General features: G+C 55.3%; 6 protein-coding genes across 6 annotated transcripts; 4 read left to right on the forward strand and 2 right to left on the reverse strand.

Moving 5' to 3' along the window:
• Positions 1 to 1018: 1018 nt before the first annotated feature.
• CABS01_09177 (SH3 domain-containing protein) lies at positions 1019 to 4636 on the forward strand (the record flags this gene model as incomplete). The annotated part of the gene is made up of 5 exons (XM_060542534.1): positions 1019 to 1046; positions 1361 to 1926; positions 1978 to 2563; positions 2616 to 4519; positions 4574 to 4636. The coding sequence occupies 5 exons, from the start codon at positions 1019 to 1021 to the stop codon at positions 4634 to 4636; spliced, it is 3147 nt and encodes a 1048-aa protein (XP_060400815.1).
• Positions 4637 to 5575: 939 nt separating this feature from the next.
• CABS01_09178 (alpha-L-rhamnosidase A) lies at positions 5576 to 7962 on the forward strand (the record flags this gene model as incomplete). The annotated part of the gene is made up of 2 exons (XM_060542535.1): positions 5576 to 6549; positions 6762 to 7962. The coding sequence occupies 2 exons, from the start codon at positions 5576 to 5578 to the stop codon at positions 7960 to 7962; spliced, it is 2175 nt and encodes a 724-aa protein (XP_060400816.1).
• A 1168-nt stretch (positions 7963 to 9130) lies between these two features.
• CABS01_09179 (uncharacterized protein) lies at positions 9131 to 9437 on the forward strand (the record flags this gene model as incomplete). The annotated part of the gene is made up of 2 exons (XM_060542536.1): positions 9131 to 9238; positions 9327 to 9437. 2 exons carry the CDS (start codon positions 9131 to 9133, stop codon positions 9435 to 9437), a joined length of 219 nt encoding a protein of 72 aa, XP_060400817.1.
• A 1894-nt stretch (positions 9438 to 11331) lies between these two features.
• On the reverse strand, positions 11332 to 13299 carry CABS01_09180 (aminotransferase class I and II; the record flags this gene model as incomplete). Its single annotated transcript, XM_060542537.1, has 1 exon — positions 11332 to 13299. One exon carries the CDS (start codon positions 13297 to 13299, stop codon positions 11332 to 11334), a length of 1968 nt encoding a protein of 655 aa, XP_060400818.1.
• Positions 13300 to 17338: 4039 nt separating this feature from the next.
• On the reverse strand, positions 17339 to 17641 carry CABS01_09181 (uncharacterized protein; the record flags this gene model as incomplete). Its single annotated transcript, XM_060542538.1, has 1 exon — positions 17339 to 17641. The coding sequence occupies one exon, from the start codon at positions 17639 to 17641 to the stop codon at positions 17339 to 17341; it is 303 nt and encodes a 100-aa protein (XP_060400819.1).
• A 756-nt stretch (positions 17642 to 18397) lies between these two features.
• Positions 18398 to 21062, forward strand: CABS01_09182 (acetoacetate-CoA ligase; the record flags this gene model as incomplete). The annotated part of the gene is made up of 3 exons (XM_060542539.1): positions 18398 to 18613; positions 19147 to 19724; positions 19799 to 21062. 3 exons carry the CDS (start codon positions 18398 to 18400, stop codon positions 21060 to 21062), a joined length of 2058 nt encoding a protein of 685 aa, XP_060400820.1.
• Between the last annotated feature and the right edge of the window lie 1133 nt (positions 21063 to 22195).

Here is a 22195-nt window from a genome sequence, read left to right on the forward strand (position 1 = left end):
ATACAGGATACAACAACCACAGCACGGAACTTCGGTTACCTGGCACTCGCCTCAACTCGTCAGCGCCTCCTTCACCAACTGCGCCGTTCCCTGTTCTATTCATAGCCGGCTCCTTGCCAACCCAGCCCAGCAAGCCATCCAAACCAACCGCCCCTCCTTGGTCGACCACCACCATTCACCAAGCAGCGCACTCCTTGATCGCTTACTTTCAACTTGGCCCCCGACAGCACTCTGCCTGACTGAGCACACGACCTTCCGCCGGCTGTCTATCCGAATTCACTACATCGCTTGATTGCCTCCCAATAATCGTGTGGTACTGGCGACGACCGCCGAGCTTTTCATCCTCTCCGAATTCCAACAGACTTCCGAAATCCCTCGCATAACCTCGTCCAACCATTTCATCATCGTCCCTCTTCCCGCAGTGACGCCGCACCCTGGCAGCCCCGACGGCAATCTCGCGCGCCGCTAGAACCCAGCCTGGCGTCCCTGTTCAGCCGACGAAACAGCGGAGTCGCAATTTCGACCCCCGTTCAACGCCCAGCACCGGCACGCCTTACTCTACTCCGTACCTCTACTACTGTCACACACAGTCAGTAATTCCCACCTCCCTTCTCCAGACCAGACCACACCAGGCCAGACCACGCTACGCATACTCCGTACGCTTCGCCCATCCCATTCTCTTGGCAATTGCCAACCGCCCCAGCTTTTTTTTGGCACCCTCGCTCCATGATACACTTCCGAACCGTCCTCCATACGTCGTCTGCCGACCAGGGTCTCTCCAACGTACCAACTGACGGGTCCAAAGGGGGTTGGCTCGTCAAGCGCAAAGGAAAAATAATCCAGACGGAACTGTGAACGGAACGACCTCTTGTCTGCACTGCACACTCAACTGTGTATCCATACGCCGCACCACAACATACCACTTCACGACTCGAGTAATCCCGTCACAAAATCACAATTCCCACAACCTTCCCACAACCGTCTCGGCTGGCTGTGCTGGCCCACGACCTGATCCAACATGACGAGACCTCACATTATTCGCGCTGGTAAGTTTATGCGACCCCCAAACAACCGCGCCTGCGCCTGCTGCCCATTCCTCCTGTCGCACCACATAATTTCTCCCCCCAAACACAAAACTCCCCCTTTCCTACTCGGCTCTGGGTTTTCTGTGTCTGAGCTCTAGCCTGAACCCGTCTTGGTCTAACGGCTGGAACCGCGGACGATCAATTTCACAGAATTCCTCCCACCCCCCTTTGGCCAGAGCAAGAGGAAGAAGGAAGGAAAAAAAATATACTCGGCAGCTTTGTTTCTTTGCTTGACATGTCACGCTGACCATTGGCCTCCTCTGTCGCATTCACAGACACCATCGATCTGCAAAACCCGGAAGCACCCTCAGCGAAAGACCACAGCAGGGCGCCCAACGGCTCGTTCGGCCCGCACCAGGCCGAGACTCTTCGAGAAGTCGCCCAGGAATCCGCCGAAGATCAAGCGCGCAGCCCGAGGCTATCTTGGACCAACGCCGACGACGACGACATCTCCGACGAAGACGATCTCGCGGGAGAGGTCTCGAGGAAGCTGACTGGGAGCACAATGGACGACGCAAGCAAAAAACAACAGCAAGATGCGCTGGCTGTCGCACAAAATGGAGGTGTCTCGGACGACGGGAACATGGACGACACCGACGAGAGCATGGACGACGACGACATGATGGACAAGATTTCGAGTTCGCCCTCGATTGAAGATGGTGGGTACACTTCGATTATGCCTCCGCAATCATGGCCGCGTAGAGTCGACTCTCTACCCGCCATGCGAGATCACGCCTCCCCCGTTTCCCCTTCCTTCAGCGAGGCAAGGTCCTCTTCTCCTTATACCGAATCCCTTGAATACCTCCCAGCGCACCTCTCTTGGCAGCATAGCAAGGCATCTGTCAAGACATCAACCCATCATCATCTTCTTCGCGGTGAGTATCCCGAATAGGATCGCAATACGACCGACGACGACGACGACGACCGATTCGACGGGGAACAGTATACCGACGAATATTATGACGACGAACAAAACGGCGATGAATGCAACGACGGGCTTGACTGGCAGGAGGAAAACAGCAGCAATCATGCAGCCAAGTTTGACTTGCAGAGTGTTGCACAGCATGGACCCATTGTGGTTCGTCCGCTTCGCGTGCGGAAAACTGGAGAACCGGTGTACGACGACTTTGCGCAGCGGCGTGCCGAGATGGAGAGGGCAGAGAGAGACGAGGCAGTTGGTGGACTTGACGATGACGGCATCCCGCTTACGATCCCATACGAACCCTCTATTGATGATGAAGATGATGATGACGGCGATGTTTCTCTTGTTGATGATTCTAGGTTTATTGCCTGTGGCTGGGGCAACGAGTGCTTACACGAACCAGAGGACATCGATTTCGAATTCGTCTACGCGTTGCACACCTTTGTCGCAACCGTCGAGGGCCAAGCAAATGCCACCAAGGGCGACACCATGGTGTTGCTGGATGACAGCAACAGCTACTGGTGGCTGGTCCGTGTGGTGAAGGACAGCAGCATTGGTAAGGACCCTTTGAGCGTTGTTCAAAGTGCAGCTCCTTACATGAACAATAGGCTATCTGCCGGCAGAGCACATTGAAACGCCGACCGAGAGATTGGCGCGCTTGAACAAGCACAGGAATATAGACGTAGTCGCTCCCTCCATGGAAGAGATGAACCTTTCTGACTTAGATCAGCTTTCCGCTACAATGCTCGGAGATCAGTCTGGGGAAAAGTCCAAGAGCACCTTCAAGACTGCTCTTAGGAAGAAGAAGAAGACGGTCGCGTTCGCCGCCCCGACTTTCGTCGATTACTCTGACTATGATTACTCCTCGGACGAGGACGAGGTCGACGAGCTGTTCTCTCAACAACAGGGTGCTCAACAGCAGCAGCAACAGCAGCAGCAGCAGCAACAAACGTCGCAACAGGCAACAGAGGAAACGATGGATGACGATACGGCCAAGGTGGAGCCCCTCAAGCCAAGGGCGACAACGAAGGAGGTCAACGTTGCGGAACCGACGAAGAAGGAGGAGGCACCCGAGGATGACTCGAAACGTGACAGCGGCGAAATCTTCGAAAAACCAGAAGGTCCCAGTAGGTCGAGGAACGGCACCGTCAGGAACACCGACTCTTTCTTTAAGGACGAAACGGTCGAGACCAAGAAGATCACGCTTACGCCTAACTTGCTTCGTGACGACAGCGGGTCGCGACCCTCGACAACGGAAAGCGTCCAGGTCAAGCAACGGCCAAGTTTGGACAAGATGGACAAGGAGCTGCAGCCGGATAAGAAGGAGGACAAGAAGAAGAAGGACAAGAAGGAGAAGGAGAAGAAGACGAGCACCATTCGGAGTTTCTTCTCGCGTAAGGACAAGAAGAAGACCACGGACGACGACGATGAGTCTTTTGGCAAGAGATCGATGGATATCGTTACAGAATCTCAGGACCGAGAGAGTCGCGAAAGCCGTGAGAGTCGGGAAGAGGAGCCGAAGGAACCGTTGTCCCCGAGAGGCGATGGCCCCCAACGGAGCACAAGCAAGCTCCAGAAGCAACAGCCGAGAGTCGAGCCGTCTCCTGCGAGACTCAATGGGGCGGCAACGCCGCAAAAGTCTGCTACCAGGGAGCTTTCCGAATTCATTTCCTCCGAGGGCCGCCCTAACAACGTCTCGAACGTGCCTCCCGCTTCTATGCGCATTGTGGAGGATGATTCTTCGGATCCAGAACTCTCTGTTCAACAGCAGCGGATCAAGTCTCCAGAGACGACTCGATCACCGCCCCAAGAGAAGTCGACCCTATCCAAGATCATCCCGTCGAGGAGTGGCAACAGTGAACCGAAGCCGCAGAAGGTCACCAAGGCGAAGTCTCGAGTTGAACTTGATGACTTTGACTCTTCCGGGGAGGAGGTTGAGTCTGCCGAGCCACCTGTGCAGCAGCAGGCACATCAGATTGTCAAGGAAGAGAAATTGGAACGGCCTTTGCCTGGCGCCTTCCCTGACAGCTACATGAGCAACTTGAGTGCTGCCAGCGCTCAGACGGACAAGACAATTACTCCTACGCAATCGCAACAGCCTCAGCCTCAGCCTCAGCCTACCGCTGTTGAACGCGAAAAGGATAGACTTTCCGAATCTCCCGTGCAAGTGTCGCCGGTCACTTCGCATAACCCTCCTGCGCTCATGGTGGATACTTCCAGTCAAGAAGGCCACTCGACGTCACCATCGCCAGAGCTCATTGACGCTGAGGAGGCAGGCAGACATCGCGCTCAAGACTCGATGACTGCCAGCTCAACATCCACGGGTGGCAGCACTACCGGTAGCAGCTGGAATGATGCGAAGCTTCGGGCATTTTTCGATTCGAGCTCGGATATCCGAGATATGCTGGTCGTTGTTTACGACAAGAGCGAGGTGGCGCCTGCTGGACCGGAACACCCCGTCGCAGGCTCTTTGTTCCGCGAACAGAATGCCAAGTTGGCGGAAATTACAACAGTAAGTCGAGATACACAAGGAGTTCCGTGAGCTTTCGGACTGACATTTGTATAGCAACTTGACAACATGCTTGGCGACTGGCTGGCACGCAAGCAAAGACTTCGAGGCACTGTATAAGGCCTCTTTACGATCATCATGTTTAACAGACAGCGAAAGTGTAAAATACCTTTCTTGGCTTTTTGACGGCGTCCTGGTACAGGCGGTGGGATTGAGAAGGTTTATGGATTGATGGACGACACATTGAAACATGGTCGCTGATATGAACCTTAGCGCCATGGATACTTTGCGCGCGCGTATGCATTTCGCAGTTGTTACTTCTTTTGAGATGCGTGGACATACCAAGGTCTTCACATAGGGGTGTCTTGAGCTACCTCGAAACCCTTGTTTTTTCTTCTCTTCCTTTTGTTTAGAGACACGATGCCCACTCGGAGCGTCGTGGCATGGACATGGACACTTTGCATTGGGGTCATTCATCGCGCCGCTGGTGTGGCATTGAGGCGATAGAGACAGTTGAGACGCAGTGCTGTCTAATACCATTTGATTGTCTGTCTTGAAGTTACCAGGGATCCTTGTTGCAACTGAAGAAAACGACAATATGGCATGTGCAAAGATGAATGTGATCAAATACTCCCATCTAACGCTGCGGAAGCACGTATTAGGAACCTATAATGCCGTGCTGTACGTAGTATGGATTTGGTGGAATTGAGACTGGCTCAGTGTAAAGATGCGAGTCCCTATCGTTGGCCGCGGTCCGCAATGGGCTGGGGTTGTGGATTCAGCCTACCTACAGCCAACTGCCGTTCGTAGATCATCCGATCTGGGGAAGCGCCGGGCGGGACCCCGCATTCCGCATTCCCACCCGCGCCGACCTTAGTCCTCCTCGACTCGTATGTTCACTCAACTTATTGCTCATCCATCAAATTCATCAAAGCACGTTGCTCATTCATTTTCTCATTTCTCTTTTCTGTTTCGAAAGCCCATTCACTATTCGATTAGACAGATTATCAAGCAGCCTACGTCATTGACACTCGCTCCTCCACTCATGACGAAGCCGTAATGCCGAATTTATGGACAAGCCTCTTTGCATTCGTAACCGGCCAATGGGATGTCATAAACCCATATTGGAGAGGCAGCAGCACGCCTCGTGATGAGTCTCTTCGCCGCGAGGAGGTGCCCAGCTGGCACCGACATGTCCGGGCGAGCGAGTCCAGGACGATTTACCCGGCGCGGGTGATTCCCGACCTCACGCGCGGCGACGTCGCTAATCCGTCGGGATTAATCAACGGCGAAGGCGGGCCCACGGTCTTTACTCGTGACTCGGCGGGAGATGAGGCACCCTCCGTGACGGTCGACTTTGGACAGAATACTGTGGGTATTATTTCAATTTCCTTTGCCGGGTCGTCGTCCTCGTCTACTTCCGGAACCGTGGGTCACGAAAACGATGAGAGAAAAGACCAAGAGGACAGCAGCAGCAGACCCGGCATCAGACTCGCCTTCTCCGAGACACTACAGTTCCTGAGCAACGTCAGCGACTTCTCCCGCTCCTACAACGGCGACACAATCACGCCCGGCAGCGACCAGATCGCAGTCGCCAAGGACGACTACACCTGGACCGCGAAACACGGATGCCAGTATCCCAACGAACAAGGCAAAGGCCAAGTCTGCGCAGACGGCCTCCACGGCTTCCGCTACCTCCGCATCTACCTCGACGCCCTCCCCTCCGACGCGCCGCACACAACCCCACAAGGCCAGGTCAACATCTCGTCGCTGTCCCTAGCGCTCTCGGCCTACCACGGCACGCCCGATACCTTTCGGGGCTGGTTCGAGTGCAGCGACGAGGAGCTGACGCGGTGGTGGTTCGACGGGGTGTACACCAACGACCTCTGCGTCGACGAGTTCCGCGGCGCCGAGGACGCGGAGCCCCGGGGCGCGGCGAGCGAGACGCTCGAGGGGAAGATTGTGCTGCACGACGCGCCGAAGCGCGATCGCGATCCGTACGTCGGGGACCTGGCGGTCGCGGCGCTGACGGGGTATGTTTCGCATGGGAATGGGATGTTGAGCGAGGCGAGTAGGAATGTATTGGTGGATTTGGCGGTTCATCAGAGGGGTGATGGGTGGATTCCGCCGGCGAGCATGTGAGTTTTTTTTTCCCCCATCTTCTCTCCTTCATTTTTCTTCTTTGTACTAGACGCTGCTTAAGCCATTTCACCTGGGAAACTAATGCTTGGGACGGGATGTGAAGTATGAACTACACGCTTCCCTTGTTCGACTACCCCCTCTGGTGGGTCGTCTGCAGCCACGACTACGTCTGGTACACGGGCGACGTGGAGTACATCTCAACCTACTACGCCAACCTCGTCGCCGTTCTAGACGGATGGTACGTCTCCGTCACGGACCCGGAGACCGGGCTCGTGACCAAGGGCCTGAATGGTACCTCGGGCTACGGCGACTACGCTTTCCTGCCGAGACAGGGGCCAGTGACGTACTACAACGCGCTCTACGTCCTCGCGCTACGCCGGGCCGCGGAAATGGCGGCAGAGATAGAAAAGGAAGGGGACGCAGAGCGGTGGGTAGCGAGGGCGGACGACGTCGCCTCCACGCTGGCCAGACGCAACTTTGACACGGCGAGGGGCGCGTTCTGGGACGGGACGGACGGAGCCGGGGAGTTTGCGGCGGCGCACGCGCAGGACGGGAACAGCCTCGCCATTCTCGCTGGCGGCGTGGTGGACACGAGCACGGCGAGGGGCATCCTGGCGTACTACGCCGGCGCCGCGTCGCGGACCTACGGGAACGCGTTTTACGACTCGGATGCCGTGGGCCAGGGGTTCAGCCAGCGGGTGTACGCCTTCATCTCCTACTTTGAGATGGCGGCGCGGTTCGCGTCCGGGGTCGGGGAGACGGCCGTGGAGGAGATGCGGAGGTTGTACGGGTGGATGGCGGGGCAGGATCCGGGCGTGACGTTTTGGGAGGGGATCGGGGGGCCGGATGGACGGCCCTACGAGGACGGGTTCACGAGTATGGCGCACGGGTGGTCTACGGGTGTTGTGCCGCTGATGAGCGGGTATGTTCTCGGGGTGAGGCCTACGGGGCCTGGGTTCCGGACGTGGAGTGTTATTCCTGAGGTGAGCGGGTTGAAGTGGGCGAGGGGTGTTGTGCCGACGCCCGAGGGGGAGGGGATCCGGGTTGAGTGGGAGGATTTTGGGACGGGTGAGGGAGTGCAGTTTAGGATTGTCGTGTGGGCTGCGAGGGGCACCAGGGGCGTTGTTGGTGTTCCTGTGAGGGTGAGGGATGTGGTTGTTGATGTTGGCGGGAGGGTTGTGTATCGTGGGCGTGACGGGGTTGGGGCGAGGCTTGAGGGGGAAAAGGTTTGGGTTGAGGTTGAAGGGGGAGATGGTGTTGATGGGGCGGCCATTTCTGTTCGACTTGTCCAGGAAGGTTTGTGAAGGGTGAATGATCAATCCCGTTGCCTGCCCCGAACAACATGCCAATCCAAATGTGGCAATAGTCCCCACGATCGTCAATCAGGAAGTGATTAATTATATTGACTGTAAATTGGCGTTGTAGGAGGAAAGCTTGACCGGAGAGTTAAGCAGTACCAAGGCCCCCGGGTACTTTGATAGTATCGTGAACCCACTCGAGTCAACCTAATTTAGACTTCTTCCAGACTCAAGGAAAACTCCACTCTCTAACTTGTAGATCTCTTCTGTACTATGTTACCCCGTGCTATCGGGGCCCTCGCGGTCCGCTTTCAGACCCAACTACTCATAGATTCACCGGAGCCTCGCCGCCTGTGACCGACCCGCCCCGTCTCCTGGTAATCCGCCAAGACTTCACGATGGAGTCACTACGGAGGCCTATTTACATTGGCTCAGCATCAATACTCACCGTCTTTCCAAGTAATGTGACAGGCCTTCGGGTAATGTGCTAGGTTTTCCTTACACCGACCCGGACGCGGACTTAAGCCTCATTCACAGGTCGCGGAGACTCCGACAAGCTGACGTCCTAGACGCTAGAACCTCTTCACGATAACTGCATAAGGAGTCATGTGAAGTATTTGTTTTTTTTTGTTTTATTTTCATTTTAGGCACTATGTGCGTAAGAAATCCCACCCTTTGCAAATGTCTCTGTACGTGATTGCCCTTTAATAGTGTATACTAGCATATACATATCTCTTTGACTGTATACCGTATGTACTAGGACCCTTCAACGAGAGTAGAGCTTTTGCTGAAAAAGGTCATGTGGAGTATAGACTCGAAAAGACACCGGAATTTACTCCATCACTGACACAAGTCAGGCGGATTGAGTTCCGTATCTCTTCATTACCGGTCACTCTAACATGCATACCCCAAAGTTTGAGGGTATACCACCGCAGAAATGGGCAGGCGAATGCATCCATTCGAGGATCTCGGTGGACGAACAAACCGGCGACTTTGAGGAGAACAGGAGGGCATCTGTACGGGATATAACCATCTTCTGCGAGTCTCGATCGAATATAAATACGGCTGCCTCTTCCCCTTCCCTCAGACAATCATCAGCACAGAGACAACACCAGCTTCACTTCCGCATCCATCTTCATCACCACCCCCCAGACCCAAGCCAATCCTCTTCAAAATGGTTCGCATCATCTCCGCCGCCGTCGCCTTCCTGGCCTTCTTCGCCACCACCGAGGCCTGCGCCGGTTGGTACCAGTGCAAGTACAATGATGGACGCCACTGCTGTGTACGTTCGCAAACCCCCGGCCCCCTACTCTCGATGGTCCTGAGTAGTGACCTTCGGCTCTCGTACTGACTTTGGGTTCGACAACTAGGTGATTGACGGCGGCCTCGGCGCCGGCGGATGCCCTTCCAAGTGCGACGGCGGCTCCAAGTGGCCCGCGGAGTGCGTCAGCCAGACCACCGGCAACTCCCGTACTGAGTAGGTTTTGAGAGAAAAAAGAATACACCCCCGACTGAAGAGGGTAAAGAGGCTAACATGAGACGTGTAGGTGCGGCAAATAAATTGCTAAAACTGCGTGTTCATGGCGGAAGTTCGCAGTGGCTTCTCGGCTTCGTGAAGTAGAGAGCTACGGCGCTGTTCTCAAGGCCATTGGGGTTTTCTGCTCGGGAGGGCGATTGGACCCGACATTGGGGGGAAGGGGGCTTCGCTCTCTGTCTTGGATGAGAAAGATAGTTGGGAGGGGGTTTTTGGCTGATTTGCAAATCAGGGGAGGAATACGCTTCATCTAGATTTCTCAGGGGAGGGGTACAAGTAGATCAGTTTGCCAGGTATACGCACGGCAAACGGTTGCCGACCTGTAAAATACAGAGCACAAATCGAACCAGGTGTTCCGAGTACGGAGACATAAGGGAGTTGTCGGGTTTTCAAGGTGTCAATTGACGTTGTCCTCGCTTCCCGTATTGGAGGCGGACGGCTATATGAGTGGCCGTTGTCCTCGTGAGCTGTTCATCCTCGTTGCCACCAGTCAGAGAGCGGCTGTACTGCGCAAGAAGTAGAGAGCTTCATCGGTGTTGCAAGATCATGTTGCGGGGCGCCAGCTTTCGGGAGACTGAAGCCCGTTTGATGAGACCTGGACTACGATTGCGTAGACGTAGGTGTATATAACTTGCCCACTTCAACGAACTTTCTGAAACCCCTGGAATAATTCCTGATCCTATACGTAAAGACGGATTCTCTCACTTGGTTCTTGAAGATGCAGAGATCGAAGCTGTATTCCCACCAAGCCACTTGCCCTGAATATAGTCCCAATATGGGGCTTTCTGGCTTGACTCGAGTAGATCTTTCTTCTTGCTGTTCTTCTAGACCCAACTATTCACATACATGGCAATATGGATAGTGTCTAATTTTCGGTTGCTTCCAGATATTCCATCGCGGACCTCCATCTCGAAGCATCAGATCAAGCATAACCCATATAGGTCTTGTTTACACTGGGGAGAAAAGACTATAAACACTTGTATGATGACTCGAACCCAGAGCTCAACAAACAAAATAAGCCACCGGGGGTCGAGTCCCTTTGTGTGTGGTTGAAAGTGATTAGTCGCAACTACTGCGCCAGAAGTCTCCTCATCCGATGGTGCTAGGAGGACGAGAACAGTTTTCTCATATGCCTACCTACGTTCCAATAGTGGAGCCTGTCTTCCGATATATACGCCGCCCTTTCTCTATGTATATTCGCATTCCCTACTTCCCGTCTCACCTGTACAATCATACATACTGTTCTTCAAGCGGGCCATTGTGTGGTCTGCCGACGGCTGTGGGGTTGAGAGTTTTCAGCTGCCACGACTTCAACATTAACCCGAGTCCTCTTATCAGTGTTTGGGTACTCAGCACTTGGACATCCAATATATGGATATAACCACGGGGCTGATAGGCATCCCCTCGACATCACCAGCAAGGGTACACATGCACTGCAAAGTTTGTATATAATCTCCAATGAAGGATATGTGCATTACTCTAAGGTACCTTAGTTGTCGTCTATATTGTTCAGCTCTTGAGAGCCTAATACTACTAGTTATGTTGGTACGGTGCCGTGGCACATGAATTCGTTCGCTGTTCCGATCATTACTCCCAAAAACGCCAAGGCCATGCAGGCTCCCCAATCAAGGTATAATAGATACTCGACAGTTGATATCACAGGTATCATGCAAACAGGTCGAAGCCGGCAGAATTGAACACAGGGCACCAAACTCCCTCTTCCACTCTAGACGTTGCCTCATCGTTCCGTCCAGTCCGCGTCTCGTCAATGGCCAGACCCAAAGGTCCGAACAGTCGTGAATCTTTTCTTTGCTAACTCCAAATTTGGAATGACTCTTGCTTTACCGAAGGCGCATCTTGGCATCCTGAACTCCACGAGCGATGACATCCTCGAGCTTCCAGCGGGGAGCCTTGTACATGCCCTCCGTGCCGTTCGCCTTGCGCCACTCAGCTTCCGTCTCGGGAGTGATGCCTTCGGGAAGAGGCTCCTGTCCGCCAGCAATACCAGTAGAGAATCTGATCTGAAGTTGATCGGCAACCTCGTCAACGGCAGCCAGGAGTCTGTCAAGATCCTCCTTGTTGTGGGCTGAAGAGACGCAGAATCGGACACGCGAGCTAATAAGAGGCGTTGCGGGGTAGCCGACAATAACGACGGAAATCTTGCGCTTGAGCATGGCGTGACTGAAGGCGGGCATCTTTCCGGGGTTGTAGAGCATGACGGGGATAATGGGGGAATCATCGTGACCGTAGACGATGAGACCGAGGCGCTTAAGACCGAGACGTAGGTAGCGAGAGTTGAAGGCAATACGTTCCAGGCGCTCAGCCCCCTGGCCGGGGCAGAGCTCGCCGGTGATCAAACGGAGAGAGGCCAGAATTTGCATGAGGACGGAAGGAGCAGGCGACTCGCCAAGAGTGGTCGCGGCGTTGGAGCTACGGAGCTTGTCGATGATGCTCTTGTCAGCGGCGACGTAGCCACCATTGGCACCGAAAGACTTGGTAAGAGTGCCCATGAGAATATCGACACGGGCGGGGTCGATACCGTAGTAGTCGCAGACACCACGGCCACGAGGCCCGACGGCGCCAATGCTGTGGGCCTCATCGATGAAGAGGTAGAACTTGTACTTGTCCTTCAATGCCATGACACCGGGGAGATCGCACATGGTGCCCTCCATAGAGTACAGACCTTCGACGGCAACCAGGATCTTCTTCCAAGGGCGGTGGGTGCGGGGCTGACCCTGAGAAATGGCCTCCCGAAGCTTGCGCTCGAGATCGACGACATCGTTGTGCTTGAAGGATGAGATGACTGCACCGGAGAGACGAGCACCGACTCTGATGGAAGCGTGGTTGAGCTCGTCAGAGAGAATGAGGCAACCCTTGGAGACGAGGGCGGGGAACGAGCTAGCGTTGGTGACGAAACCCATGGAGAAGACCATGGAAGCGGGCTTGCCGACGAAGCTGGCGATTTCCTTCTCGACCTCCAGAGCCAAGTCCGAAGTACCGACATCAGCGCGGGGGCTGCAAGTGCTGAGAGAGTATCTCTTGACGCATTCCTCAACAGCATCGGCACAAGGGCCCTCCGACTGCGCGAAACCAAGGTAGTTGTAGGAGCTCATGTTCAATGTCTCGGTGTGTGTGCCAGTGTAGTTGTAGGTTCTGTTGTAGTCTCTAGACTCGCGATCCATGAGGGTAATGTAGCGGCCGGGAACGCCGGTGATGGGTCGTGCGAAGCAGTCGTCAATGCGCATCTTCAGACGACGAACGTAAAAGTTGTCAAAGTCCTCGTTCAAGGGAGCGTATCCATTTTGGGGCTTGAGAGCCTGGTAATGCTTCTTGTCGCCGAAGCGCTTGCCAAAAAAGTCGCGGGCGTGGCCGAAGAGAATGAGAAGCAGGTAGCTGATGTAGGTAGTGAGGATGTAGTAGTAGGGCGGCTCATCGATGATGGGCGGGTCCAAGGGCTTGCCATCGTTGGACTTGCTCACGTATCGGTGGGTAGGGTGAAGGAGAGGGCCGAATTGAGCATCGAAGCGCCTCTTCTTCTCCGTCTCGACGGCTGAGGGAGGCGAAAAGAGGGTCGTAGGGGGGTCAGTGGTGTCGGGCTCGCCAGCGGTGGCAGTTGAGAGCGAAATTGTAGGCAGGGAGATGGTGGAAGGGGTGATTTGGGTGGACGAGATGTTTTGCTGCTGCATGGCGAGGAGAGCTTGCTGGGCAGTCTGGTGGTCCTTGTCCTTAGCGCCCTTTGGGGAGGTGAAGAAGTTGGTGATGCGATTGCCGGAACGAGAAGGTCTCCTTTCCTTCTCGGAGAGCGGCATGGCGGGTGAATGAGCGTTGGAGAAGGGATTCGCAATTCTACGGGGCATTGCTGAGAAGCACGTGGCTGTCTATGGTCGACTCAGTGGCGATTGGAATAGGGGTATTCGAAGTCTGCAATGGAGCAGGAAAAGACCGAATTGAGGGAGAGAACGAGGACGAAGCTGTTTTCCTTGACGAAACCGAGAATTGATGCGCTGTGAAGAAGAAGGACGATCGGTCAGCACGAAATGCAAGTCTGACGGGAGGCCCGGATGTTGTGGAAGAGATAACAAAAATGGTTGGTGGTTTGAGAATTAGGGAAATTGTCGGTCAGAGTGTCAGTGGCGCACCCGCGGTCGCAGGCACAGAGTAGGCGACCACTAAGATGAGCGCGCTAGAAGTGCGAATAGCCAAGGGCTCACCTCCGACCTCTTGCGGCAGTTTGATGGAAGCACGAAACAAGACACAAATGAGGCGCTAACGAGACGCTTGGGGGAGCCACAGAGGCTATCGAGGCGCCGGAGTCCTCGGATTGGGTTGTTTTTGGAGGAAAGGTGATGATGATGATGATGATGAATTAACGGTCAAGCACTCACCAAGAAAGGCTGTAAGCAGCTGGTGCTCAAGTGGCCGAAAGTTGGAGGTTGGAGATACAGTCGTGTAGGTCCGAGGAAACCTTTTTTTTTCTCTTTGGCGACTTCTTTTGCTTTTGCGATTGAGCAAGTTGTGAGAAAGCAAGAAGTTGAGGAGGCGAAAGCGAAAAGGGGGTTAGGGGCGCGCAAGAGAGCAACGAGGATGCAATTAGGAGGTCGTGGCTCTGCAGTGGCTCAGGGCGAGAGTTCCAGGTTTGGTGCAAATGTGAAGAATGGGGTTTCCCGTTGAGAAACAGAAGATGCAGACGGCAAAAGGTGGTGAACCGAGCAAGTCTCGCAGAATTTGTAACAGCTGCAAGGGGCTGCAACTGCAAGGAGTGAGTGCTGAGGAGGATGGAAACTCGGGAGGATGGAGGGAGATTTGTTGGAGATGGCGGGAGCGAAAGAGGAAAAGGCAAATTGTCGATTTCGGCTTGTCGCGCGATGGGATTGGACCGTGATTTTAGGTAAAATTGGTGCGGGTGGGTGCTGCAGCTGTTGCACTGAGGTGAGGCGCGTTGATGAGCGATGAGCTAAGGTACTTCGTAAGGTACGGAGTACGTAGACGCAGTGATGAGGTAAGGACCTTGAAAGTGAGGTGACTTTTTTCGAGTGTGTTGAGAGTCGAGACAGGCAACCTGGAAAGGTACCTTACTTGGTGGCCTAAGTATCCCAACGGCGAAAAGCAGGTGACGAGGTACCTATGGCGTCGAAGTGGTGTCTGGACCTCTCTTCTCGATCGATGCAGGCCTGCGATTGGTCTGCTGTCGGGCTGTTCGGGAAGGCAGCTCCAGAGTCCAAGGGAAAGTTAGGACGGGGAATGAAAGGAAGGAACCACAGGATGATGTGAGCTTGGAGAGGAAGGAAGGGGAAGAGGAAGAAGGAGGAGAAGAAGTCTGAAAAGGAAAGAGGGCACAAGTTGGGAAATAAAGGCAATGACCCTGACGAGGAAGGAAGAAGAAAAAAACACAATACGGAGTACGGATAATGCAGAGGAGATCCACGACGGTGAGGAAAATTACCGCGTGGACGGGCTGTACCTTACTGTGTAGCATCCGTGCCTTCCAGGTTGTATGACCCTAGTACGACAGCATGTTATCAAAAAAGTACTTTGGGAATGCACATAATAAGGTGCAGCCTCAAAGTATCTTCCCCCCCATCCCGTTGTGATGATTAATGGGGCTCTCTGCCCACTGCGCAACTCATGTGGAAGCCGCGATGCGAGTGACTTTTCTTCCTCTCTTCCCCGTTAGCGCGTATCATTTCAATTTCGAGGATCGACTCCCAGGTCTCATTCTCGCACACCTCGACGAGTCTTTTTTTTCTTGTCTTTCTTCCCGCTTCTGACCCCTGGCCTCCCGACACGTCCGGGTTGCCCGCTGTTCGCCTTTCTATTGCACGGTCCTTTCTTTCTTTCTTTTTTTCTTGTCTTGCCTCCAATTGGTCTGTCTTTCTATCCGTACCTCGCCTAGAACTCCTACTGTTAGACTCACGATGATCGCTCTCTTGAACACGCACATAGGTATCACACACACACACCAGCATTTGGCCCCCTAGCCCAACCGCTAATGCCTACTATGCTGCTTGCCTCTGACAGTCAAGCGAGGCTTACAACTTTTGGCTCCTAATCATCCTTATTCTTGGATTTTCACCCAATGTCCAAGTGTCAGACCCCCTCTGCGGGCCCTTCCACAAGCAACGACACAACGAATACTCCGTACCCTACCTGATATCCACAACCTTGTCTGCTATGCTCCGGCCAGTCTTCGCGACTAACAACTCACCTCATTTTACGGTTTGCGGCTTGCGGCTTGCCTTGCTCTGGCCGAACCACGTTTGCTGCATCTTTGATCCACTACCATATCCACCCACCCAATGTGATCTCGGCTGTTGGGCAAATCCCGCCTGGCCCCGGCGCGTTACTCAACTCGGCACCCATCCAGTCAACCATTGGCACCAAGCAGCAAGCAGGATGCAACCATCAGATCACGCGCGGGAAAAGGGGGAGGGGCGAATCGAAGCCTGACAGGCTGCCCGGACGACACGGCCGAGACGGACGCACCGGACTCTCGATGACTGATGATCGGACAATTCTTTCTTTGCAGTCGCCGTCCCTCTTCCAAGGACCAAGATTCTCTCACCCGCCTTCGCTCTCGGATGCTCTGGAGTTCGCAACCGCTCTAGCATCAAGCCATGCCGCCATTGAGCATTGGCATTGCTTCGAGGCATAGTCATCCGCTTCTTCGTCTACCCGACCATGTCATCAAAATGCGACCCTCGGTATCCTGCACTAGTCCAGCCTACGCAGATCCCGCGAGGCTTTCACTGCTCCACGTCCCAAGCTCTGCTGTGCATGACGGGAAGAGCTGAGCTAAAGAGCTTCCAAGTTCCCGCCAGTGCCGTTAACCTGTTCTCCCCCGGCTATTGCTACCACTACAGGACCCTGTCGTCGCACAATTCATCGTCCAACGGCCCGCCTTTGGCCAAACAGTCAAAATTCACCTTCACCTCCCGCCGCCCTATCCATGGTTCCAAGTTGAGTCGCCTGGCAGCCTTGCTAAGCCAGCGAAGCACTTCACCATGGAACCCCCTTGTTCCCAGACTTGTCGACAGCCCTCCTCCTCACCTTACGCCGTCCGATGACTTGTCTGGAAGGGTCAAAGTGACGTTATCACCAAAATAGTTGCGTTGGACGTGTCTTTCCGGCAATGCATTCGACACAATGCATACAGCTATTTGGCCCATCTCTGCCCAACTCAATGCTGTTGTCAATACCTCGTCCACTAGTGCCTTGGACATAATGGAGCATCGTTTGCCCTGCCAGTCGGCTTCACCGACGGTTCAACAACTGACTTGACCCCCGCCCCATCGCATAACCATATTCTGCGTGCACAGGGCGCCCTCGACTTTGGCGATGGAAGCAAGACGTTGCAGAAGGCAAAGAGAGAGAAAAGCAACCAAGGCGCTCGGATGACCAGTTGGCAATGGGTCGAACGAACCAGAGGCGCAGCGCATGTCTCGCTTTTTTGACCGTTGACTTGGGACACAACGTTGGGTAACACGAGCTCGAAATGGGACAGCACGAATGGTCATTTAATTCGAGACTTGAATTTCCATCAACGGCTTGACGATATGCCGTTGCTTCTTTGTTACACGTTTGTATTCTCCGCGACCCTTCAATCTTCAATAGCAGTCATCGACCCACCTGCAACGTACGGCATATCGGCTAGTCTCCCGAGGCCTTGGTGACATTTGTTGGCCATCTCGATCTCTTCGATGACCGAATCGCGTGTTGCGGTTTCGCCAGATTATGATACTAGGAATCTTGGGTGCGGCCAATGACATTTCACACAATCTCCCGTCTGCAGTGCTTGTTTACCCGTGTAACAAGGTCCTCGACTGTGGGATTGTGGGATTGTGTGAGCTGTCACTGCACCATCTTTGATTGAGGCCCGTCGACTTGCAGGCTTCTCCCCAGCATTGGGTCCCGTTCTGAGACGTCTTCCCAGTCCGCTTGGACAACGTTATCGATATGAAGCGACAGCGATAGCGCAACACTGATCGAGTCCAACGAGACGCATCGAAGGGGAGGGTAGAGGAGGGGGGCGCATTGGTGCACCAGCCACAGAGCGGAATGGGCGAGTCTCTGGGTTCCCAATGCCATGAACGCCTCGCTCAAGTGCCTGAAGCCGTGAAGGTCCTTGCCAAGGTGTGCCCTGCATAGCCTCATGTGCCTCGATGAGCTGGACTGTGGGGAGCGTCTGCAAGTGCTCTGTTGTTAGTTCTAGAGCTTACTCCGTACACTACAGGCTCGCCTGTCGTACCAGTCTTTTTTTACCAGATGCAGGTACAGCGTCAAACAGCACGACTACTGTCCATGATCCACGGGTACCTTAGCTAAGGCAGAGCACAGTTCACCACGGTCCTCGTTCTCAGCAGAGCGTCCATGAACTGCGATGTTTGAGATGTCGAGGTTCGTCAAAGGTTCTCCGAAGACAAGAACAGGCGAGCAACGAGCCATGACCGAGCTCCAATGCGAAACGGAAGCACAGTCAGCTGGCCACACACAGTATCTGAGAAAAGAAGAGTTGATGTGGAAATTGGACCAAGCAGACTAAGCTGACGATGAGCTGCTTGCCCTCCCTCGCCGATGTGCGGTGCAGCAGATTCCACCCCCACCCCCGGACTCCGGTCCAGCAGATTGTTCTGGTACTGCGTCCTCAACCCTTTTTCGGAATCTTCCTGCGGAACTGCATCCTCGGATTGCGACGGCCCAACTCTTCTCCCTCCACTCCGGCCGGAATCTCTCGACTCTCACTTTGGCGCGCTGCTGCACACAATTTTCGAAAACATTTTCTTCCCCCTTTTTAACTTGACCACCATCGTCGCCGTGATACCCAACATCTAGGTCCCATTTTGAGAGCACCGACTGCCTCTTCCGTCTCTCATCGTCTCAATTCCCTCCAATTCATCCAATCCGCCCAGCATGACCATCACCAGTGTCACGCGCAACGAGCTCTGGCGGCACCCGGACCCCACCTCGACTCCCATGTGGGCGTTTCTTCTCCGGGTGAATCAAAAGTATGGACTCGAACTGGCAGACTACCCCGGTCTCTACAAGTGGTCCGTCGAAAACGTGGCAGAGTTCTGGGAGGAGGTCTGGCATTCTGTGGGCATCACCGCCTCTAAGCCGTTCGACAAGGTACGCTGGACCAATGCTATTCGTCAACTCACCCCAAACACAACTCAACCTCATCCTCTATTTGCCCTACTTATGCTTGGCGCGCCTTGACTGCCAATCTTGAAAGATAGCAGGCAGAAGGTAAAAGAGAAGGAGGTTGTGTGACATCAGTCTGAGAGGAAGGGCTCAAACTCTACGCGAGTGCCAGAGACAGCGAGCAACAGCCAGAGGGAGACACCATCAAAGTCGCCAATGCATTCCATGGTCCTCACCAGTGTCTTGAACCCTCGTCAGGACGCCCATCAAGAACCTTGATACTGCCTCGAGTGAGGCGGACAGCTATGTGGTCATGGCATACAGCTTTTGCATGACCATCATCCCCGAGCAATCGAGTCATGCCATGAGCCATTGTCTAGCCCATGGGAATGCCGATTTGCCCATCTCAACGCCTTCCCCCTCCTATACCGGCGCCCGTGCTGCCCCTCCAAAGATCACCTCAATTTCACTTTTCCCAGACCAATAGCTGATCCGGCCCGATGGGCCAACCCCCTTAGGTCCTGCCGTTCAATGCGCCCATGTACCCGCGTCCAGACTTCTTCTCAGGAGCCCGTCTCAACTTTGCCGAGAACCTGCTCTTCCCCGCCAACGTCGCTGTCGACCCCACATCCGTCGCAGCCATCACCACCACCGAACTCGGCCCCTCCGTCTCCACAACATGGGCCGAGCTCCGAGACGCCGTCCGCCGATGCGCCGCCGGCCTCCGGGCTCACGGCGTTAAGCCTAACGATATTGTTGCCGGCTTCGTATCCAACCACGTCCAGGCCATCATTGCCGCTCTCGCTGCTGCCTCTGTAGGCGCCATCTGGACTGGCATTAGCCCCGACAACGGTGTCAGCGCAGTGTTGGACCGTCTTGCGCAGATCGGGCCCAAGGTCCTCTTCGCCGACAACGGCACCGTGTACAACGGCAAGGAGTGGAGCAGTACCGACAAGACGGAGGAGATCGTCAAGGCCCTGATGCCTGAGGGCCTCGAGCTCGTGATTGTCATCAACAATGTGGCATGCGACCTTGCCATTGACGGCCTGAGAGCAACAGGCGTTGTAGTTGATGAGTACGAGTCGTTCCTCCAAAGGTAAGCCATCATCAATGCCTGGAAAAACTCACCAGAAGCCTCTTTACTGCATCCTGCTAACATCTTCACCCAAGCTCTCCCGATGAGCCTCTCAATTTTGAGCAGCTTCCGCCTTCACATCCTCTCTACATCCTCTACTCCAGCGGCACCACCGGCCTGCCAAAGGCCATCGTCCACACCGCCCTCGGCACCCTCATCCAGCACAAGAAGGAACACGCCCTCCACGGCTCCCTCACCGCCAAGTCCCGCATGCTCTACTACACCACAACCTCGTGGATGATGTGGCACTGGTCCGTCTCCGCCCTCGCCGTCGGCGCCACTCTCGTCCTCTACTCGGGCTCCCCCTTCAAACCCCACGGCCACCTCTCCCTCCCCCGCCTCCTCTCCGACCTTCGCGTCACCCACTTCGGCACCTCGGCCGCCTACCTCACCGCCCTCGAGGCCAACGCAGTCTACCCCGTAAACGAGCCCGGCATCGACCTCTCCGCCCTCGAGGCAATCTACTCCACCGCCAGCCCCCTTCCGCCCTCCACCTTCTCCTTCGTCTACAAGGCCTTCCCCGCCAAAGTCAACCTCGCCTCCATCACAGGCGGCACAGACATCATCTCCCTCTTCGGCGCCCCCTGCCCCCTCCTCCCCGTCCGCGTCGGCGAGATCCAGTGCGCGGGCCTCGGCATGGCCATCCGCGCCGTCGACTCCCTCTCGGGCGACCCCCTCCCGGACCCAACCCACCCAGGCGACCTCATCTGCATCCGCCCCTTCCCCTGCCAGCCCCTCACCTTCTTCGGCACCGGAGGCGACAACAAATACAAAGCCGCCTATTTCGAGCGCTTCGCCGACGTCTGCGGCGTGCAGGGCGCGGTATGGCACCACGGCGACTTCATCAAGATCCCCAACCCGGCCACGGGCTCGCTCGTCATGCTCGGTCGCTCCGACGGCGTCCTCAAGCCCGCGGGCGTGCGCTTCGGGTCCGCGGAGATTTACAACATCCTGACGCGCTTCTTCGCCGCCGAGGTGGAGGATGCCGTCTGCGTCGGGCGCCGGCGCGCCGCGGACGCCGACGAGACGGTGTGTCTGTTCGTCGTTCCCGTCGCGGGCCGCGCGTTCGACGACGAGCTGAGGGGCAAGATTAAGAGCGTGATTCGGAGGGAGTTGAGCCCCAGGCATGTTCCCGGTGTTATTGAAGAGGCCGGCGGCGGGATCCCCAAGACGGGGAACGGGAAGAAGATCGAAGTTGCCGTCAAGCAGATCCTTTCCGGCATGGACGTCAAGACCAACGCCAGCGTCGCCAACCCCGAGGCCCTGGAGTGGTTCCGCGCGTGGGCCGAGACGCACTAGAGTCTTGCGTCCACGTATTCGACTCACCCGCTCGTTTCTTGCGTCCTACCCGTCTCCCCCGCGGTATATCTTGTTTGGAGGTTGTTAAGAAGTGGGAACTATATTAATCAGGTACAAGGTCGTCATGGGAGGGATCTAGACTTCACGAGGGGGAAAAAGAAAATTGCAATGTTTGGGCATATGCCTCGATCCCGGGATCTGAAGCTACGCTAGAAAACTTATATCAAGTGGCATAGAAATTCAAAACAGTTTGGATTGACCAGGCTTCTCCCTCTGTACCTGTACCATCGTCACCCAGTTCAATCGCGTTCATGACCAGATATTCATCTGATAGGAGAGAAAGGAAGAGAAGGAAAAAAAAAAACATGTTGCCGAGTTGTCGGATCCCAAGCCGGATCGGCTCCGCCCGCATCGGAGCAAAGCGCCGAAAACCTCTCTCTCTCATGTCCGGGGATCCGCGCAGGCCGTGGGGGGGGGGGGGGGACAAAGGTAAAAGGGTGTGTCCTTATATGGAAATGAACCCCCACGCCTTCCAGTCCCCCCCTACCCCGGTTTTTCAACCCCCCACCCTTCACCCCCCCCCCCCCCCCCCCCCCGGGGGGGGGGGGGGCGGGGGGGGGGGGGGGGGGGGGGGGGGGACAAAGGTAAAAGGGTGTGTCCTTATATGGAAATGAACCCCCACGCCTTCCAGTCTCGCCCTATCTCGGTTTTTCAGCCCCCAGCACTTACAGCCCGCCTATCCTACCCATCCCAAGAAGCTCCTCCCCTCCCCCCTTCGGAGCGGACCGAGCGGTCACAGGGGCCGTCCCGACAATTTGGATACACCACGCTGAGTTCGGTAGTGTGGTATGGAAGACTGACTGGGGGAAGGGGAGGGGAGGGGGGGGCAAGCTTATGCTACAAGGTAGGCGTGTGAGAGAGGGCGTGGACGTAGATCCGCATGTCCTTCCCGTCCTTTAATCAACAACATGCCCTGCTTTGCTTCCGTGTTTCTACATTCATCTCTTCAGCTGTGGACGTCAGAGGTTATATATGTCCTCTGCTCTCTTCGTTCCGGATCCGTTATGACCAGGTATTGATTCTTGTGGTAGGATAGAACTCAATCCTAGCCCACTGTAGGTTACAAGGTTTCC

This window comes from Colletotrichum abscissum, assembly GCF_030869225.1.
Source record: "Colletotrichum abscissum strain IMI 504890 chromosome Unknown Scaffold_21.1, whole genome shotgun sequence".
Taxonomy (NCBI): domain Eukaryota; kingdom Fungi; phylum Ascomycota; class Sordariomycetes; order Glomerellales; family Glomerellaceae; genus Colletotrichum; species Colletotrichum abscissum.